Source organism: Anopheles gambiae, chromosome 2 (genome assembly GCF_943734735.2).
Source record: "Anopheles gambiae chromosome 2, idAnoGambNW_F1_1, whole genome shotgun sequence".
Taxonomy (NCBI): Eukaryota; Metazoa; Arthropoda; class Insecta; order Diptera; family Culicidae; genus Anopheles; species Anopheles gambiae.
The window spans coordinates 58591857-58607273 of NC_064601.1; the positions used below are offsets into that span (position 1 = coordinate 58591857).

The 15417-nt window shown below is 37.2% G+C and overlaps 1 protein-coding gene across 3 annotated transcripts in view; it reads left to right on the top strand.

Moving 5' to 3' along the window:
- The first annotated feature begins 3443 nt into the window (after positions 1 to 3443).
- LOC1278729 (transmembrane protein 132E) overlaps positions 3444 to 15417 on the top strand; it is a 59382-nt gene continuing 47408 nt past the window's right edge. The window contains exons 1-2 of one of the 3 annotated variants that reach the window (XM_061650871.1): positions 3444 to 3651; positions 5972 to 6165. In XM_061650871.1, coding sequence (XP_061506855.1) covers positions 6111 to 6165 — 55 coding nt within the window. In that variant the 5' untranslated portion in view covers positions 3444 to 3651; positions 5972 to 6110. The remainder of the gene's footprint in view (positions 3652 to 5971; positions 6166 to 15417) is intronic. The other 2 variants (XM_061650870.1, XM_061650869.1) reach the window with 2 other exon arrangements.

The window sequence follows — 15417 nt, forward strand, 5'->3', positions numbered from 1 at the left end:
ATTGAAGTTATGCATCGCTAGAACTAGAACGGCGATACAATTGCTTAAATACTAAACTCCAATGGAAACCACCAGCATTGAAACAAGTGAGATTTGAGTAATGGTCGTTGGTGTTGATACCCACGTATCTGACCACACGACCATTCATATAGATTTTTGCTCGGAAAGTTAGAAGGCTATATAGGTCATGATAAGATGAAACTTGCCGAAACACATTGCAAGAAAAGGATAGCAATATAATAATCAGTTTTAATACGCCATCTATTGATCAAACCAATGAAGCTGTGGAGCTTTCATTTTTTTCTATGGATATTCAATTTTCCAGTCGTTTAAGCTTAATCTGTGGCGCTTGGGTTCCGTTTCGTTCGAATGTTAAAAACTATTCCAAAAGCTTTGAAACTGTTATAATCTGTCAGAATCATATCAAATAATTCATAAAGTAACTAAAACCACCCCCTACTTGCGAAATTACACGAAAATCAGTGATATTTTAGCTGGAAATCACGAGATTCGACTTACGCGGAAATTCGAGATACGCGGTATTTTGCGGCCGTTTTCGGTCCCCATTAACCGTGTATCTCGGGGACCGCCTGTATATTATTTTACCCTGTTTTTCCTCTCTTCAGCTTTGTTTTTTGCCTGTTTGTTTCAAATGCCCGTTTATGACATATAGTTGGATACTGGTGGTTAATGGCTCATACAACAACACGTCTAAAACGCTCGCGCTATTTTCAAGAAAAAGTTTAATAAACTTCGGGGTTGCAGATGGTCGCAGCTAACTTTAACGACAATGCGTAGGAAAATTGTTGATCTTTCCAATGATATACGACTCACGAGTGAAATCGAGTCGAATCATAAAAAAATCACTATCCAACATGAAAATATTTAAAAATCTAGCAGGGATGTTTGGTTTTCAATCATTTATGAACTTCAAAAACAAGTTTTTGTAAAATATTCAGACATAACATCAAAGTATGACAAAAAACCTTTCCAACGACACATTGATTATCAAAATCTTAGCATCATATACTAAAAAAATGATGGTTTATGTTCGGTCGAAAAATAGCTCCAATTTGGGATAAAAAACACAAATTTTACACTTTGATGCCCTATATCTCAGTAAGTTTAAGATAAAAACGTGAAATATTTTGGTTTCAACTAAGTTTAAGTATCTATTTTGGTAAAAGTATGGCTCAGCCCTCTACGTTACGCTAGCGTTACGCGTAACGCCTGTTTATCGCAAACCCAAGCAGCATTTTTGAACGCCTGTTTTAACTGCCGTGGATGAGCAAATGGATAGCTTATCTTGTCTTAATATTGACTATTTTTATATGATCATTAAAAAAGCAACAATTTTTGAACAAATCTAAAGTAAAGCAATCGCTTTTAAGGATAAAATTCATTGATAATTAATGAGTACAAATAAATTATAATATTATTATGAAGCTATCATTTTAACAGCAATCAGAGTTGTAAAAACTAGAAGAATTACAATTAGAACAATGTTATACATTAAAAAGAATTAATAATAAAAATGATTATTTATTTATTCACCCTGCTATTGATAAAGCAGGATAATGTAATACATACAAGTGTTTATTAACCTCACTATCCTCACTTTTAAAATGAGCCCTCGCACCTGAAATAATATTTATTCAAAATGGGCATAAATTGGAAGTATAGATTGAAAAGGTAATAATTATATTTCATATATTTAATAAATATATTTATAAATATTTTAAATATTTTATAATTTCTACTCATAAGAAATGTTACTCTAATTGAAGCTTTTAGGGTGTTTATGGACGTCCTCCTTTATATTTTTTTCATAAACCATAGTGCAACAGCGAAAAATATTAAACTTGTTATTTACTTATAATCTAAAAAAAATAAACTCGTAAATTTTATTTATTAAAGCAATGAACTTTTTTTTCATCGCAATTTTAAATACTTTTTATTCAAATAATATGCACTGGTCGGTCACGTGGATGACAAAACAGATTTAAAAATGTTGCTTGGGAATATTTTAAGGGATGTAACGCTTCTCCAATGTAACCGTTCAAATAGACATACAGCGACAACATCGCGCGCGACAAAAAGTAGCTCAATTTTGCAAACAGAGCTACTCGTCGCGCGCTACAATTTTGCTTCATCCGAAATAATCGAATTATCTAGTTTTTTTACAAGTCAGATTAATGCCAAAGACAAAAAATTAGATTTGAACACATTTTAACCTATTTTTGTGTGTTTTCAAATATAACACAAGTTGGTTGACTGAGTCAAATGAGCTACTTTGATCTACACAGAGTGCTATTTAGAGATATTTTTCGTCGCGCGCGGCGTTGTCGCTGTATGTCTAATTGAACGGTAATGTAGAGGGCTGAGCCCAAGGACCGTAAAGATATCGGTCAAGTTATAAGCCCGTTTTGACAGCTAGGTGGAAGAAGAATCGACGAAGAAAACTGACAGTTAGTTTTCCGCGTTTGGCGAACGCTTCAAGTTCTCGAAGGAAAATTTCCATTTTAAATCACGGGCAGTGTCCTAACAAACTAAAATATTCACCCAAATTGATCTCCACCAAATATTAACCATGCAAAACGTAAACAATCCATCAATACATATACAAGCGGAAAACCATCTGTCAAAATCGGAGCCCAGGGGGGGGATCGCCAAAACCGCTATAACTACACCTCATTATACATTCCACCTTGGCTGAGCCCAACTTTTACCCTTTTTTTGACAGATAAATATTTCAAATCGAGTCGTATGACAGATACAGATACAGTGAACCCTTTCTTATTTGAGAGGCGATGGGACTGTCGAATAAGAGGGGTTTTCAAATTACAGAGGTGGAAAGTGAATGAAAGGTTCATCCAAACAAGAAAGAGACAGAACATTTAGTATGCAGCCTTAACTGTTGCTATAGGAAACTGCGAACAGGATTGCCAATTTGAGCATACATCATTCAATAACCATGGCAACACCATACACAAATGAGAGGGACACTTTTTTCAGAGGTTTTCCAAATTAGAGGAACAAAAATGTAATGGAAATCAAGGGACTGTGCAAAATGTTCAAATAAGAGGTTTTTCAAATTGGAGAGGTGTCAAATAAGAGAGGGTTCACTGTATGTGCAATCTGAGATTGCGCATCGTCTATTGCTACGGTAATACGGACGTCACACGAAGCGTAAACTTTGGCGTAAACTGAATTCCAGCCATACAACCATATAATCTTTTGACAGGAAGTTTACGCTCTCCCATACAAATCAAGCTTAAACTTTTTGTGTTTACGCCTCGTGTGACGTCCGTATAAACTTTTTGAGTTTACGCCTCGTGTGACGTCCGTATAAAACGGAAAGGACCCCTGTATCAGGCATTTCTGGCATACAAAAAGTCAATGCAGATGTCATAGATATCTCCCGTTGTGACTGAACTGGAATGTGTATGTTTCAATGAGGAAGAGATAGAAGAAGAAGAAGTAACAAAATACAAGGAGGCTGCAGAGCTTGCATTAAACAGCGAGTGTCAAAAACAAGTCTTAAATTCCACACAAGCTTAGTCAGACTGTGGTTATCTGCTGGCTCAGAAAATCATTCACATCCGTGCGTCATGTTATTTGAAAATGCCGTGCTAATTTATTGATCCGATGGTAAACATCATAATATTGTACGTGTTGAAAAAAAGGTTAACAAACTGCAAACTGCAAACCAGATCAGAGGTTGTGTTTTGAAGAGCGGAAAAAGAGAGCGTGATCTCTGGGTTAGTGTCAGAAGTGGGCGTATGTGTATACAGTTAGCAATGGCTTATATGAAGTTGTGCCAGTGTGTGTGAAATTGTTTCCTAGTAGGAGAATTTTCTCGACTGGGAAAGGATACGAAAGAACTCTATACAGTGGTCGTGCTGAAGAAAGTTAAATTATTTCTTTTACCTTCCTATTTCATGCATACATGTGCATTGGATATTTACTGTAATGTATGATGTTGTGCTGATTATAGTTACGCAAACCAAATAATAAGGTTTGTGTAGTACGAATAATGTTGCATCGTTTACGTTATGCATTTGTGCGTAGTGAATAGTGGATCTGTGACGTAAATATATATATCAATTAGTTTGTTCTCAACGTAACAGCAAGGCAGCAAGTTATGGAGTTGATGTTTTTTTTAAATAATTTTATCTATAAGGATTGCAAATATAACCTGTACGATGTGATACATGATGTATAAATGTTTGCAAATCAGGATACGCTTAATATAGTAATAATTAAATTATTAGAAGAAACTGAGCGTAAAATTAAGTTTTATTCATAAACAAAATTTGATTCCATTGGTTATGCATTCATCATTGTTGCAGCTAAATAACAATTTTAAATATTTGTCTATTGCTCCTCCATGCTGCAACGATTCTGCTGTTAAATTGTGTAAGAATGAAAAATAATGGACATTGATTCGGTTATGTGAGCAAGACAATGATGCTAACTTATTGTAGAATTAAATTATCTACGATTTGGTGTATAAAATCAGTATGTTTATGAAAGAAAAAAAAACAAAAATATTAACGTTACCTTTATTTGATACTTATCGAAAACCTACCTAGTTTTACTACCTGGCAGAAAATGAAGTGGGTGGTTATGAATCTACTTTTTAGTAAGGACCAACAAACTAAACTGAAAGGAACAACACTGAAACATTTCATATCATTTTCGTTTAATCAAGTAATGTGATCTATGCTTGTTTAGATGATGTAATGTTTTTTTAAATAATACTGTCTTTCTTTTACTACTCAATCATAAAAAGAAAACAACATAAGCATTGCTCTTTCATTCAGGCAGATTAATGTTTGTGGTATCATTATGTCTTTAATGTACCATGTTGCAATAATGTGCATGGTTGTAATAAACACGTAAGCGTACCTTTAAAAATTCTCTAATACATGTAGTTAAACGCAAGCAGCAATGTTAGACGAAGAAGTTAGTTGAAAAAAAGTATCGATTAAATCTACATGATAAAGCTACAGAGTACAGAAGATGCGAGAGAAAAAATCGATAAAACTAGCTTGCTGCGTATACAAACCAGCGGAAGAAAGACGGAGTGAGAGAGAATGTGAGAGAAATTGGAGAGAAAATATTGATACACTCGTACAAACGCCGGGATTCGGAAGTATTCTTACAGCTGAATTGGGTGGGGGGTGGAATGCAGCAAGCATAGACTTTATGCCATAGGAAGAAAAGGTGTGCCGTCGTATTGGAATCAAGTTGTGATAAAAGACGATGTGCTATGTGCGATGCTTTTTTTTAAGTACAGCTACGATGCTAAGAAGTAGTACAGTATACGCTAAGAATGGATTGGACGATAAAATATGAACTAAACGATGAAAGTGATGATGTATCCATCTGTATGTACACATATATGTAAATATATATATATATATATATATATATATATATATATATATATATATATATATATATATATATATATATATATATATATATATATATATATATATATATATATATATATATATATATATTTATTTATATATGTATATAGCATTACAGGGTTTTCAAAGCCAGTTTTGGATGTGAACGTTGTTATTCGCCGCGTGCAAGATGTTAATCCATATATATATATATACATATATATATATATATATATATATATATATATATATATATATATATATATATATATATATATATATATATACAGGCGTACCCCGAGTTACGACCCCCTCGAGTTACGACGATTCGCAGATACGACGATTTTGATTTTGACAGTTATCATTGAAAGTTGCCATTGACAAGAAATTGATGTTTTTTTTTTGAATATCTGGGCTGATAACCGTTATACAAACATTTCCTAAGATTCCACAATTACCCTATCTTGAATATCTATACTGTGTACGGTTTTTAAAATTTTTTTTATACATTGGTTCCACATCCTTTTTTCTTCCTTTCATTGTGTTCTTAGCTTTTGTAGGGCATAAACTGCAAGTAGTATATTGCGGGAGGCTATACAAACTCGAATCACGGTTGTCCTTGTAGGGCTTACCGGGTTTACATTTTTATTATTAACAGTGCTTTGCATCTAACCAACAAGCAGTGCAAACATGTCTTACATTTCGTGTTACACGATGGGATATATGCAGATTACATTATTGATAGGTGAGTATTTTACATCCATTATAATTGCTTATTCGACATTTCGGATTTTGGTTGTTTTAAGTTACCGTGAATGAACCGAATCGTTTCGTTGTTTTGCTAATAGCGATACTAGACAGTGGTGGATTGACAGGGCCCTAGATGTTAATAAGAAAAAAAACTGTGTTGGGGGGGGGGGGGTTTGTTGTGGCTCTAACCGCTAATTTAGGGCCATAATCTGCCAATAGTTACATACTGGTCTAACGATCCATTGAGTGTGCTCTCGTTACATTCGCCACTGCCTAGTGTTTGTGAATCGATAAGATAGAGCGGATCAAAATGGGCATGTTTAGCAATTTAATGAATATTAACAATATTATTTTTACATTATTACATGCCTCCCACATTCCTAACTATGCCATAAATCTACCACAAAATCACAAAACAACATATTTAAAAAGGAATGAAAGAAAAATTTATGTTTTAAGTGATGATATTTTGACACGTACGGAAAAGGGGTATATGAAAAGACAACGGGTGTGAAACGGCTAAACACTGGGGAAAAAAGGTCATAACAACAGCGCTTAGTCAATGGTCAAAGCTTTGGCGAATGTTTAGTGAAATGTTTTCTCTTTCTATCTTTAGTTTTTCTATTCAGAATCTTTAGTTTTTCTATTCAGAAAAACCCTTCGAGTATTTCCGAACATGTATTATTAGAATTAAATATAATTACACTTTTTACTCGTTTCCATCGACGGAATCATATCTTTTGAAGCTGTGCCTGTTAGCATTACAGGGTTTTCAAAGCCAGTTTTGGATGTGAACGTTGTTATTCGCGGCGTGCAAGATGTTAATCCACATGAATCTGATATTTCATTTCCATCATCCATCATGATTTTTAATTTATTCAGCATGATTTTCAACACTTTAACGGCCAACGGGTGAAGAGATCCGACTTCAAATTGCGGTGAAAAAAGTGTTGTGTCCGCACAAATCAAATGATTTCACAAATATATGGCACAAACAGAATAGGTGTTTAAATTACACATATTTCAACTCTTTGGTATATTGCACATAATACAGGGTTTTCCAAGTCACTTTCGAATGTGCACATAATTATTTACCGCCTCCAGGATGTTTTTCAAAAGATGTCCAGTGGTGTATTTGCTTCTTAATGAAATTTCAGTTTTGCATATGATTTTTAACACATCACAAATAACTATCAAACTCATTCCAGCTTGCCGATATGCCTAATTATCTCACCAGGGCTCCACTTATTCTCATTGTTTGCGTAAATCTTTGCTAAAACTTTGTCTCCTTTTGTAAAAACTCTAGTGACGTTCAACTGCTGATTATCTGGCGTGTTTGCTGGTTTTAAAAGATCAAGATCAATGCGAATGGGTCGGATAAACATGATTTCAGCAGGTGTTTTGTTTTGGTCCAGCACGGGTTTGGTGTTGTTTGGTATGTCAACATGAATATATCCAAAGCCTCCTCGAGCTTCATATCAGCTACTATTAATTTCTTTAAAGCTCTTTTGAACGTATCAACAAAACGTTCCGCCTGTCCTTTTCTTTCCGGGTGATATGGGGCAGTGGTTATTTGTGCTATGCCGCAACGTTTGCAAAAATGCTTAAAATGGCAAACGCAGGTGTAGACATGGTTTTTACTATTACCGGCCATTTAGAAAATGCATCTACTATCACATCACTATCACAAGAAAATATACTCAATTAATTGGCCCGGAATAATCAATGTATACTCTCTTCCACGGACCTAGTGGCTTAGACCAAGCTGAAGATTCCTTGGGCGGTGATTTGGATGCAGACTGACATGACACACATGTAGCAACGGTCTCAACAATGTTATCATTTATTTGTGGCCAGTAAACATAGCTACGCGCTATCGCCTTCATGCTTACTATTCCAGGGTGCTCTTTATGCAATTGTTTTAAACATCTCTTTTGCAAACTCTTCGGTAACACTACCCTTTCTCCAAAAAGAATGCAGTCCTTTACAAATTGTGCGAAAATTGTGTTAATGAATTGGACCGAGTAGCTTACACCATCTGACGTGTGAGCAAGTGGTAGACAGCGGTGTCTATTCAAAACGACTATTGTTATAAACAAGTGGACAGTTGTTTATTGGACTGGAAACCCTGTAAATTCTATAGGATAAAGAAGGTTATTTTCATTTATAGCTATGATCTTCTGCTGAGTGTCTATAGTGGTGCGATTTTCTAAGTCCGGGATCGGAATAATATTGAGCATCTTGAAATGTTTTTCAATACGATTGTGTTTTGGATTACCAATATTATTTCTCCGTTTTCGAGTCTTTGCCTGTTATCTGTCTAGGACGGTGCCGGATCTTTTGATATTCTTTCCTATTCCTATCGGTCATATCTAGGGGGTTTGTTTCTATTGCATTGTACTTATTTATTATTTCTTGAATTATTGTGCTTGTTAGCATTATAGTCTTATAGTCTTGAGTAAATTTTGTAAGAGCGTTCTTTTTATTAACGATGAACTGCCTCCTGAGTTCGTCTAATCCATTGTTCAGTCCGTTTAGTCTGGTGTGTAGATTGTCTGTTATTTCGTCATGTCGTTTGTTTGCTTCGGACAATTTTTCCGAGACGTGAGCGATTTTCTCGTCCTCGCTAGCTCTAAGTACAGCTAGTTGTTCGTCCATACTATCTCTCCCAAACAGTACGTCTTTTATGAAATCAAAGATCCCGCAGAATCGCCTTGTTCTTGATCGGACCGAATCACGAATCAGCTGGATTGCATAACCGCACTCACGCTGGCACGCAGGGCGTTCTTTAAATGAGTAAGTTTGGGGTCAGTTATGTTGATGGAATTGAAAGCTATGTTAAGATTTCTTTCGATGAGTTGAATCGTACTCGTGTCATTGTCGGAGTACGTCTGTGTGTGGTATGTCGTTTCCCATATCCCTTTTTGTAGGAGCAACGACCCAATGTGGTCGAAAAATATGCCTGCTTCTGATATTGGCACTATTGTTAGGCCTGCCGTTTTGTAGCCGTAGCTTAGAAAGTAAAGTATTAAAATTGGCTGTAGGCTTCCATTTTACTGCTGTTATCTTCGGTTTATGTCGCTTTGCTTGAGATTGGATTCCTCTTTATTAATTCGGTGCCTGGAGTTCTTGTTTTTCCCCAGTTGGGGAACTCGCTAGTTTTCGCTTTTACGTTTTCTGCTCTTAGTCCAATACTGGGGCCCTTTCCGTTTGATATTCGTAGGTTGAAATTTCAGCCTGTCAGCTGTTTGCATTGTATAGCAGTTTTCGAGCAGCTATCTAAGTGGGTATAATATAAAGGTGGGCTTATCCCAAGGTGTATGAATTTAGAAGGCTGATTTTTATCGCTTCTGCTTCTCACTATATATAAAATCGAAAATCGCCGCAATGACGTGAGAGTAAACATTCAGCGAGAGAGAAAGAAAGCGGTGAGAGCAGAACTCTCTTAGCAACGCGCGTTGCTGCGAAAGGACTTGCTCCATGCACCACTGCTAGCCCGCAAATAATGAGTGCAATGGTTACTTAGACTTTTTGTTTACACAAACCAATTCGAAATCACATGGCATTGGACATAATGATTTTTTTAAATATTTAAAGTTGCAAATTAGCCACCTGATGATAATGTGTCCCATCTCATACCCCTTCCCATTATAAATCAAGATATTCAAGGCAATATTAAAAAAAAACATGTTTGAAAACTATGCAAAATAGTTTAATTGTGAAATGGTTGATATTCCAATTAATTCAATCATTCATAAAGCCAACCATACTCAACATTGGTGCTTAAGCACCTCGAATACTACATACACCGTCGTCATCGGCAGATAAGTGTGGTACAGAATAACCTACACGGGTTGCTATACCCAGGACGTCGAACATGTACACTCCCTCAAATCTTCTTCTATTTGGCATAACGTCCTATGCGGACATGCCGGCCTGCATAGGCTTTTGAGATTTAATTCATTATCACGTAGACGGATAGTCAATCCTTGCTACGGGGGGACGGTCCATGGGCTTGAACCCATGACGGGCATGTTATTGAGTCGTTCGAGTTGACGACCACGTACGACGGGACCGCCCCAAATCTACTACTCCGCAATATTGGTTGAGTCGGGACAAGGAAAACGCATGACAATAAGAAGCAGATGTAAGCGAGAGACCCTAACCGCCTATATGCTAAAAAACCTAGATGAAATTTCGAGCGAGGAAGCGGCGGGAGTATTGATGGCTTGAAAATTAAAATTGAATTTGTAACGATTTGCTCGCGGGTGGGAAGAACTCCTTATTTCAGGATGTCCTTCGGGAACAAAGCACTAAAAGAAGAGATGGTTCATTGCGCAACATGGCTGCAACATACTGCGCATTAGGTGAGACAACCGTGCGCACTGCATTTAGCCGGATCAGCATCAACTGCAGAACGATCCACAATGAAACTATGCTTACTGTAACGTGCCCAAGAGGGCTGAAAAGATTCTGACTGTATCTATCAAGAATGATGGCGATATCTACCATGTGATGCTATCACCGTACTATGGTGCTAATTAAGAACAACCAAGTTGTAATTAAGGACATGTCAAATTAAAAGCAAAATCTGAAAGATGTGGGGGTTCAAGAGTAAATAAAGTAGTTTGGCAGTAAACGTGAATTTAGTTAATTGATCTGGGAAGCAGCAGCGGGTTTACAGTGTCGGGGGCCTAAGCAGTAAGAAGTGTTGAGGCCCCTTTGTACATGATTACTGGGGGGTACTGGGCATCTGTCTTTGATTATGTAACATTTCAACTTAAATTTGGTTGCTGCCGGGAGGGGGGGGGGGGGTGCTTAGGGTTCGTCTAGCGCGGGGCCCCAACGTCCATCACCCACGGGGTCCTCCTTGCTAATACAGTGCCATATTCTATCAACTGTTATGGATAATGGACTAAAGATTCCGGAGCCCCGCATTGACGGGGCCCCCCGCAATTGCTTACTTTGCTTACCGTTAAATACGCTACTGCTGGGAAGGCTGTAACAGTGTTGAACCATTCTTTTCTATAACAGTATAGATCGGAATATTAGAACTACACATTTGGAATGATTATGAACAATAACAATTGTCTCATACACAAATACCAATTCCATTTAATACTTCAAAACCAGTTTCAGGATAATAAAATAAAATTTTGATGGCGTTTTGGAAATGACCTTTTTGAAATTTAAGACCGGGAAAATTGACATTGAAAATCTCATCAATCTAATCAATCCAAGCATCTATTACTTATTACCTAACGTATGAAACATAAGTCAAAAAAAAGAAAAGAAATGGAATTCGAACCATGTGCGATATCATATTTTTGTAGTTCAATCTTACATTTATGGGCACAAAAAACACAAAATGGATTGAAGCAAAAGTGAGTATTTCAAAAATTGTATGTTTTTAAGTACGCAATTGGGATTGGATCTAAAAATGTTGTATATGTATTAGCGGCACTCTATTTTTTTAATCCACTGCACATCAATACGTTATTCAATGAACACGTTGTTGAGGTTACTACTTAGCTATGCTTTCCAAAAAATCACGCCGATAACTAAAAAATAGTAATCAAAAAATTATACATTTGTAACAACAGAGGCATGGAACGTATCAGTTCGAAAATTACAAAATTGCGTGACTTGGCTCCCAAGGAAGCTTCAACGATATTTAACGTTCCTGCAAAGTACAGTAAAAACTGTCCAGGAAGTTACAAGGTTAACACATTCGTGGTGTAACGCATAAGAACAAATAGGTGTTTGAGTTATGGTTGTTGCCACTGAACGTGGAGAGTTTGAAAATAATTCGAAATTTGAGGACATCCGGTAGATTTTACCGGGCCTTAACTAGTCTAAATGAAGATTGTAGGAGTGTTTTGAGTAATCGTCAAGCCTCCAGAAAGCTTGTTTGAGAATAAGTTTTCACCCGTTCTGCCAAAAAGTGATGCTCAAAATTTGTTATGAAAAAATGCTATGAGACCACCTGGACTACATACACTTTGATTCCAGATTCCACCACCTGATCTCTTTAATGCACTTTGGAATAAATGTAAACAACACCGTGTTTTCGAGCAGGTACTCGAATCTCATTCTAGCTTTTAGGCTAAAATGCTCTAGACTGAAAATCGCAGGCTAGTTTTTTGTGTGGTTTTGTATGGATTGTTTACATGATTTCAGCCTCCAACTGTCAAACTCCATACAAAAAACTAACTAGAATCGTGAAGGCCCCCACTGCTAGTTTTACAGTTGGTTTTGTCAGTTCATAGTCCCCGACTCGTACACGAGCAGAGCGAGTTTGTCCGTCTTTGCCGTAGTTTAGTTCACAGATTACTCCCTTTTTCCATTCACTTTTCTTATGCTCGTCGGGAAAATTGACTACGCTTCCCACTTCTAATGGTTTAGCAGGGTGTGTTCACTTTTCGCGTCTCGCGAGTTTGGGAGGATATTCGTTAACCCACCTCTTCAAGTATTCCTGTGTTATTGCTTGAGCCTTCTCCCAATCGGCTCGGGATGTCTTGCTAGTGCCTGAGATATTAGGTTCGGCTTCCCCGGAGCATCATATAAAAAAATGGGCAGGTGTTAAGGGTTCGTTGTCTTCTATGCTCAGGGGTATATACGTCAGAGGTCTTTTATTTGTTATAAATTATAGTTCAGTAAGGATTGTCCTAAGTACGTCTTCCTTATAGCTTTCTGCTATAGGTAGTAGGCTTTTAATTTCGCCAACCATTCTTTCCCAGGACCCGCCAAAGTGCGGTGAGCCGGGGGGATTGAAAGCCCAGTTGATGCCATCCGAGGCGCGTCTCTCTCGGAAGCGTCTCAGCTCGTTGTCGGCACCCACGAAATTGGTGCCGTTGTCGCTGTACATACAGGAGATTTTTGCTCTTCTATGTTGCATACTTTTCAAGTACATTACGAAGGCATCAGTGCTCATGTTTGTGGCGATTTCGATGTGAACAGCTCTAGTGTACAGGCATGTAAAAAGTACCCCCATCTTTTTCTGTGCGTCTTCCTACAGTGACTGTTAGGGGTTCGAACTAACCGACTTCCGTGTGTGTAAAGGGTTTTTTTTCCCTGCGGCGGTTTGGCATTCTGGTAGTGGTGCCATTAGTGGAGGAGCTGGCTTGGCCCGTTCGTTTTTGCAATGTTGGCAATTGCTTACCACTTGCTTAAAGGCGGTTCTTAGATCTATTACCCAGAATTTTTTGCCTTATGGCTGCTAATGCGGATTCTAATTTCATATGGTAATATTTTTCATGGTAGTGGATTAATTTGAGCCTTGTCACGTGGAGGTTCTTTGGGAGAATGATTGGGTATCTCGTATCGTACTGCTATTTACTGGTATTTTACGTGATCTAGCCTACCTCTTGAGCGCATAACACCTTCGTTGTTCAGTGTTGGATAAAGGCCACGAATTGAGCTATTCTGAATGACCGGGTTTTTTTTTAATTTCAGGAATGACATTTCTGGTGGGTATGTTTCCCGTTGAGCTTTCTTTATTAGGTATTCTTCGCTTTTGTCTAAAATTTGCTTGGTTATTAGGGTGGTAAATGGGGTTTTACAGGGTTTACCTAGCCAATCCGGCATCGTCAAAGCGTTATCAGTCGCCGTAAATACTGTTTCGGGCGTCGTAAACCCTCAATTGGGCACTGTCATTTCTATTCGAGCCTTGTGAAGTATGAATCGGGCAAAGTACAGAACGAGTTGGGCCTACTTTATATTTTGTTGCTTTCTAACTGTAAAACAATACTTTTTTGCTAGTAGTTGAACTGATATGTAAGAAAATTCTCTATTTTTAAGTTTAATCACATAAAAAATCTCCCTATACAAAACGAAGTAAGAGGTGACGCTCACGTTACGCTCACGTTACGCTCATAGGTGACGCTTACTCACTATAGAAACTCTGTTTACGAAAAAGTTACTCACTATAGAATGGTGTTGCTAACCAAATATGGGTGCTTGGATGATTTTTATTTCTTTGCGTAGTTTCCTTTCTTCGAGGCAACAAGCAATGGTAGAGTGATTGAATCATTGAGGTATTCAAATTGAAATAAATCATTGTATTCTTTTGCCGACGTATTGAAAGTGTATCAACAATCATCAAATTATTCCCAGTAATTCTAAATAATTCTGTGGTAGAGACTCTACCCCGTTCCATCTATTTGATTATGCGTAGTAGAGTTGTGTGGCTCAAAGCGTTTAAATAATAATAGTTTTAAAGTCAAATGCTCGCTTGAAAGGATTGCAAAATCGTACGCTATGAACGTTGAATAATTACAATTTTTCATTGTAGATTAACCCAAAAATGCGTGGTAAAATGCAATACAGTAAATCCATCGGAGTTACATAACTAGGACTAAGTGAACAACTTTAAAACATGCATCTAACGAGTTCATATTTCCCATGTATCGGGCCTCCATACGTAGATGGGCGGATAAGGCTTTGTACGAGTTGTCTTAAACAGTTAAATAAAATCTAAAATTGAATCATTGAATTTAAATATTTATTCATCCATTGAAAGTATATCTTGCGGGAAAAATTATTTTATGGTTCAGCAGTGGCATTACAACTGAACTGAACTGAAAAACTTAAATGAACTGCAACTCCTATTGGGAAAAATAGTGGGACAATAATGTACACGGAATAAAAACATTTCTGGGTTCTTTTTTATATGAGCACTTGATGAAACAACAATTTTGAATGAAGTTTGTTTAATTGTTTTTATTAGTATTTAGCACTCCTGGACATCCATGGCAGCTTGGTGCACAAATACTATTGCAGAAGGGGATACGGGTCTATAATAAGCCGTGACGGTGAGCCCTGTGGATGGGAAACTCGGACCCATATGTCATATGAACATTTCATAGTAGCTATTCCATAAGTTCATAACGTCTAAATTAAATTTTGGTGTGTCGTATGCGGTTGTAAAAATGGTCAATGACAGCGGAATAGTTCACAATCTGCTTTGCCACAACAACCGTTGTCGGTCAAGGCCTGCCTGTACCACAGCGGGTCTTGGTTTTTAATGACTTTTTGATAACCCATGGCAGGATAATAGTTAGTCATACGTATGGGGACACGGTTCATTTGGGACTTGAACCCATGATGGGCATGTTGTTAAGTCGTACGAGTACCACGAGTCCAGCCAATAGTCAACATACTGAGAAAGAAAGTGGACCATGATTGCTCATGTAATGGAAACAGTAAAATTTACCACATATTGTAGATACGACAAAATATGGAAGGG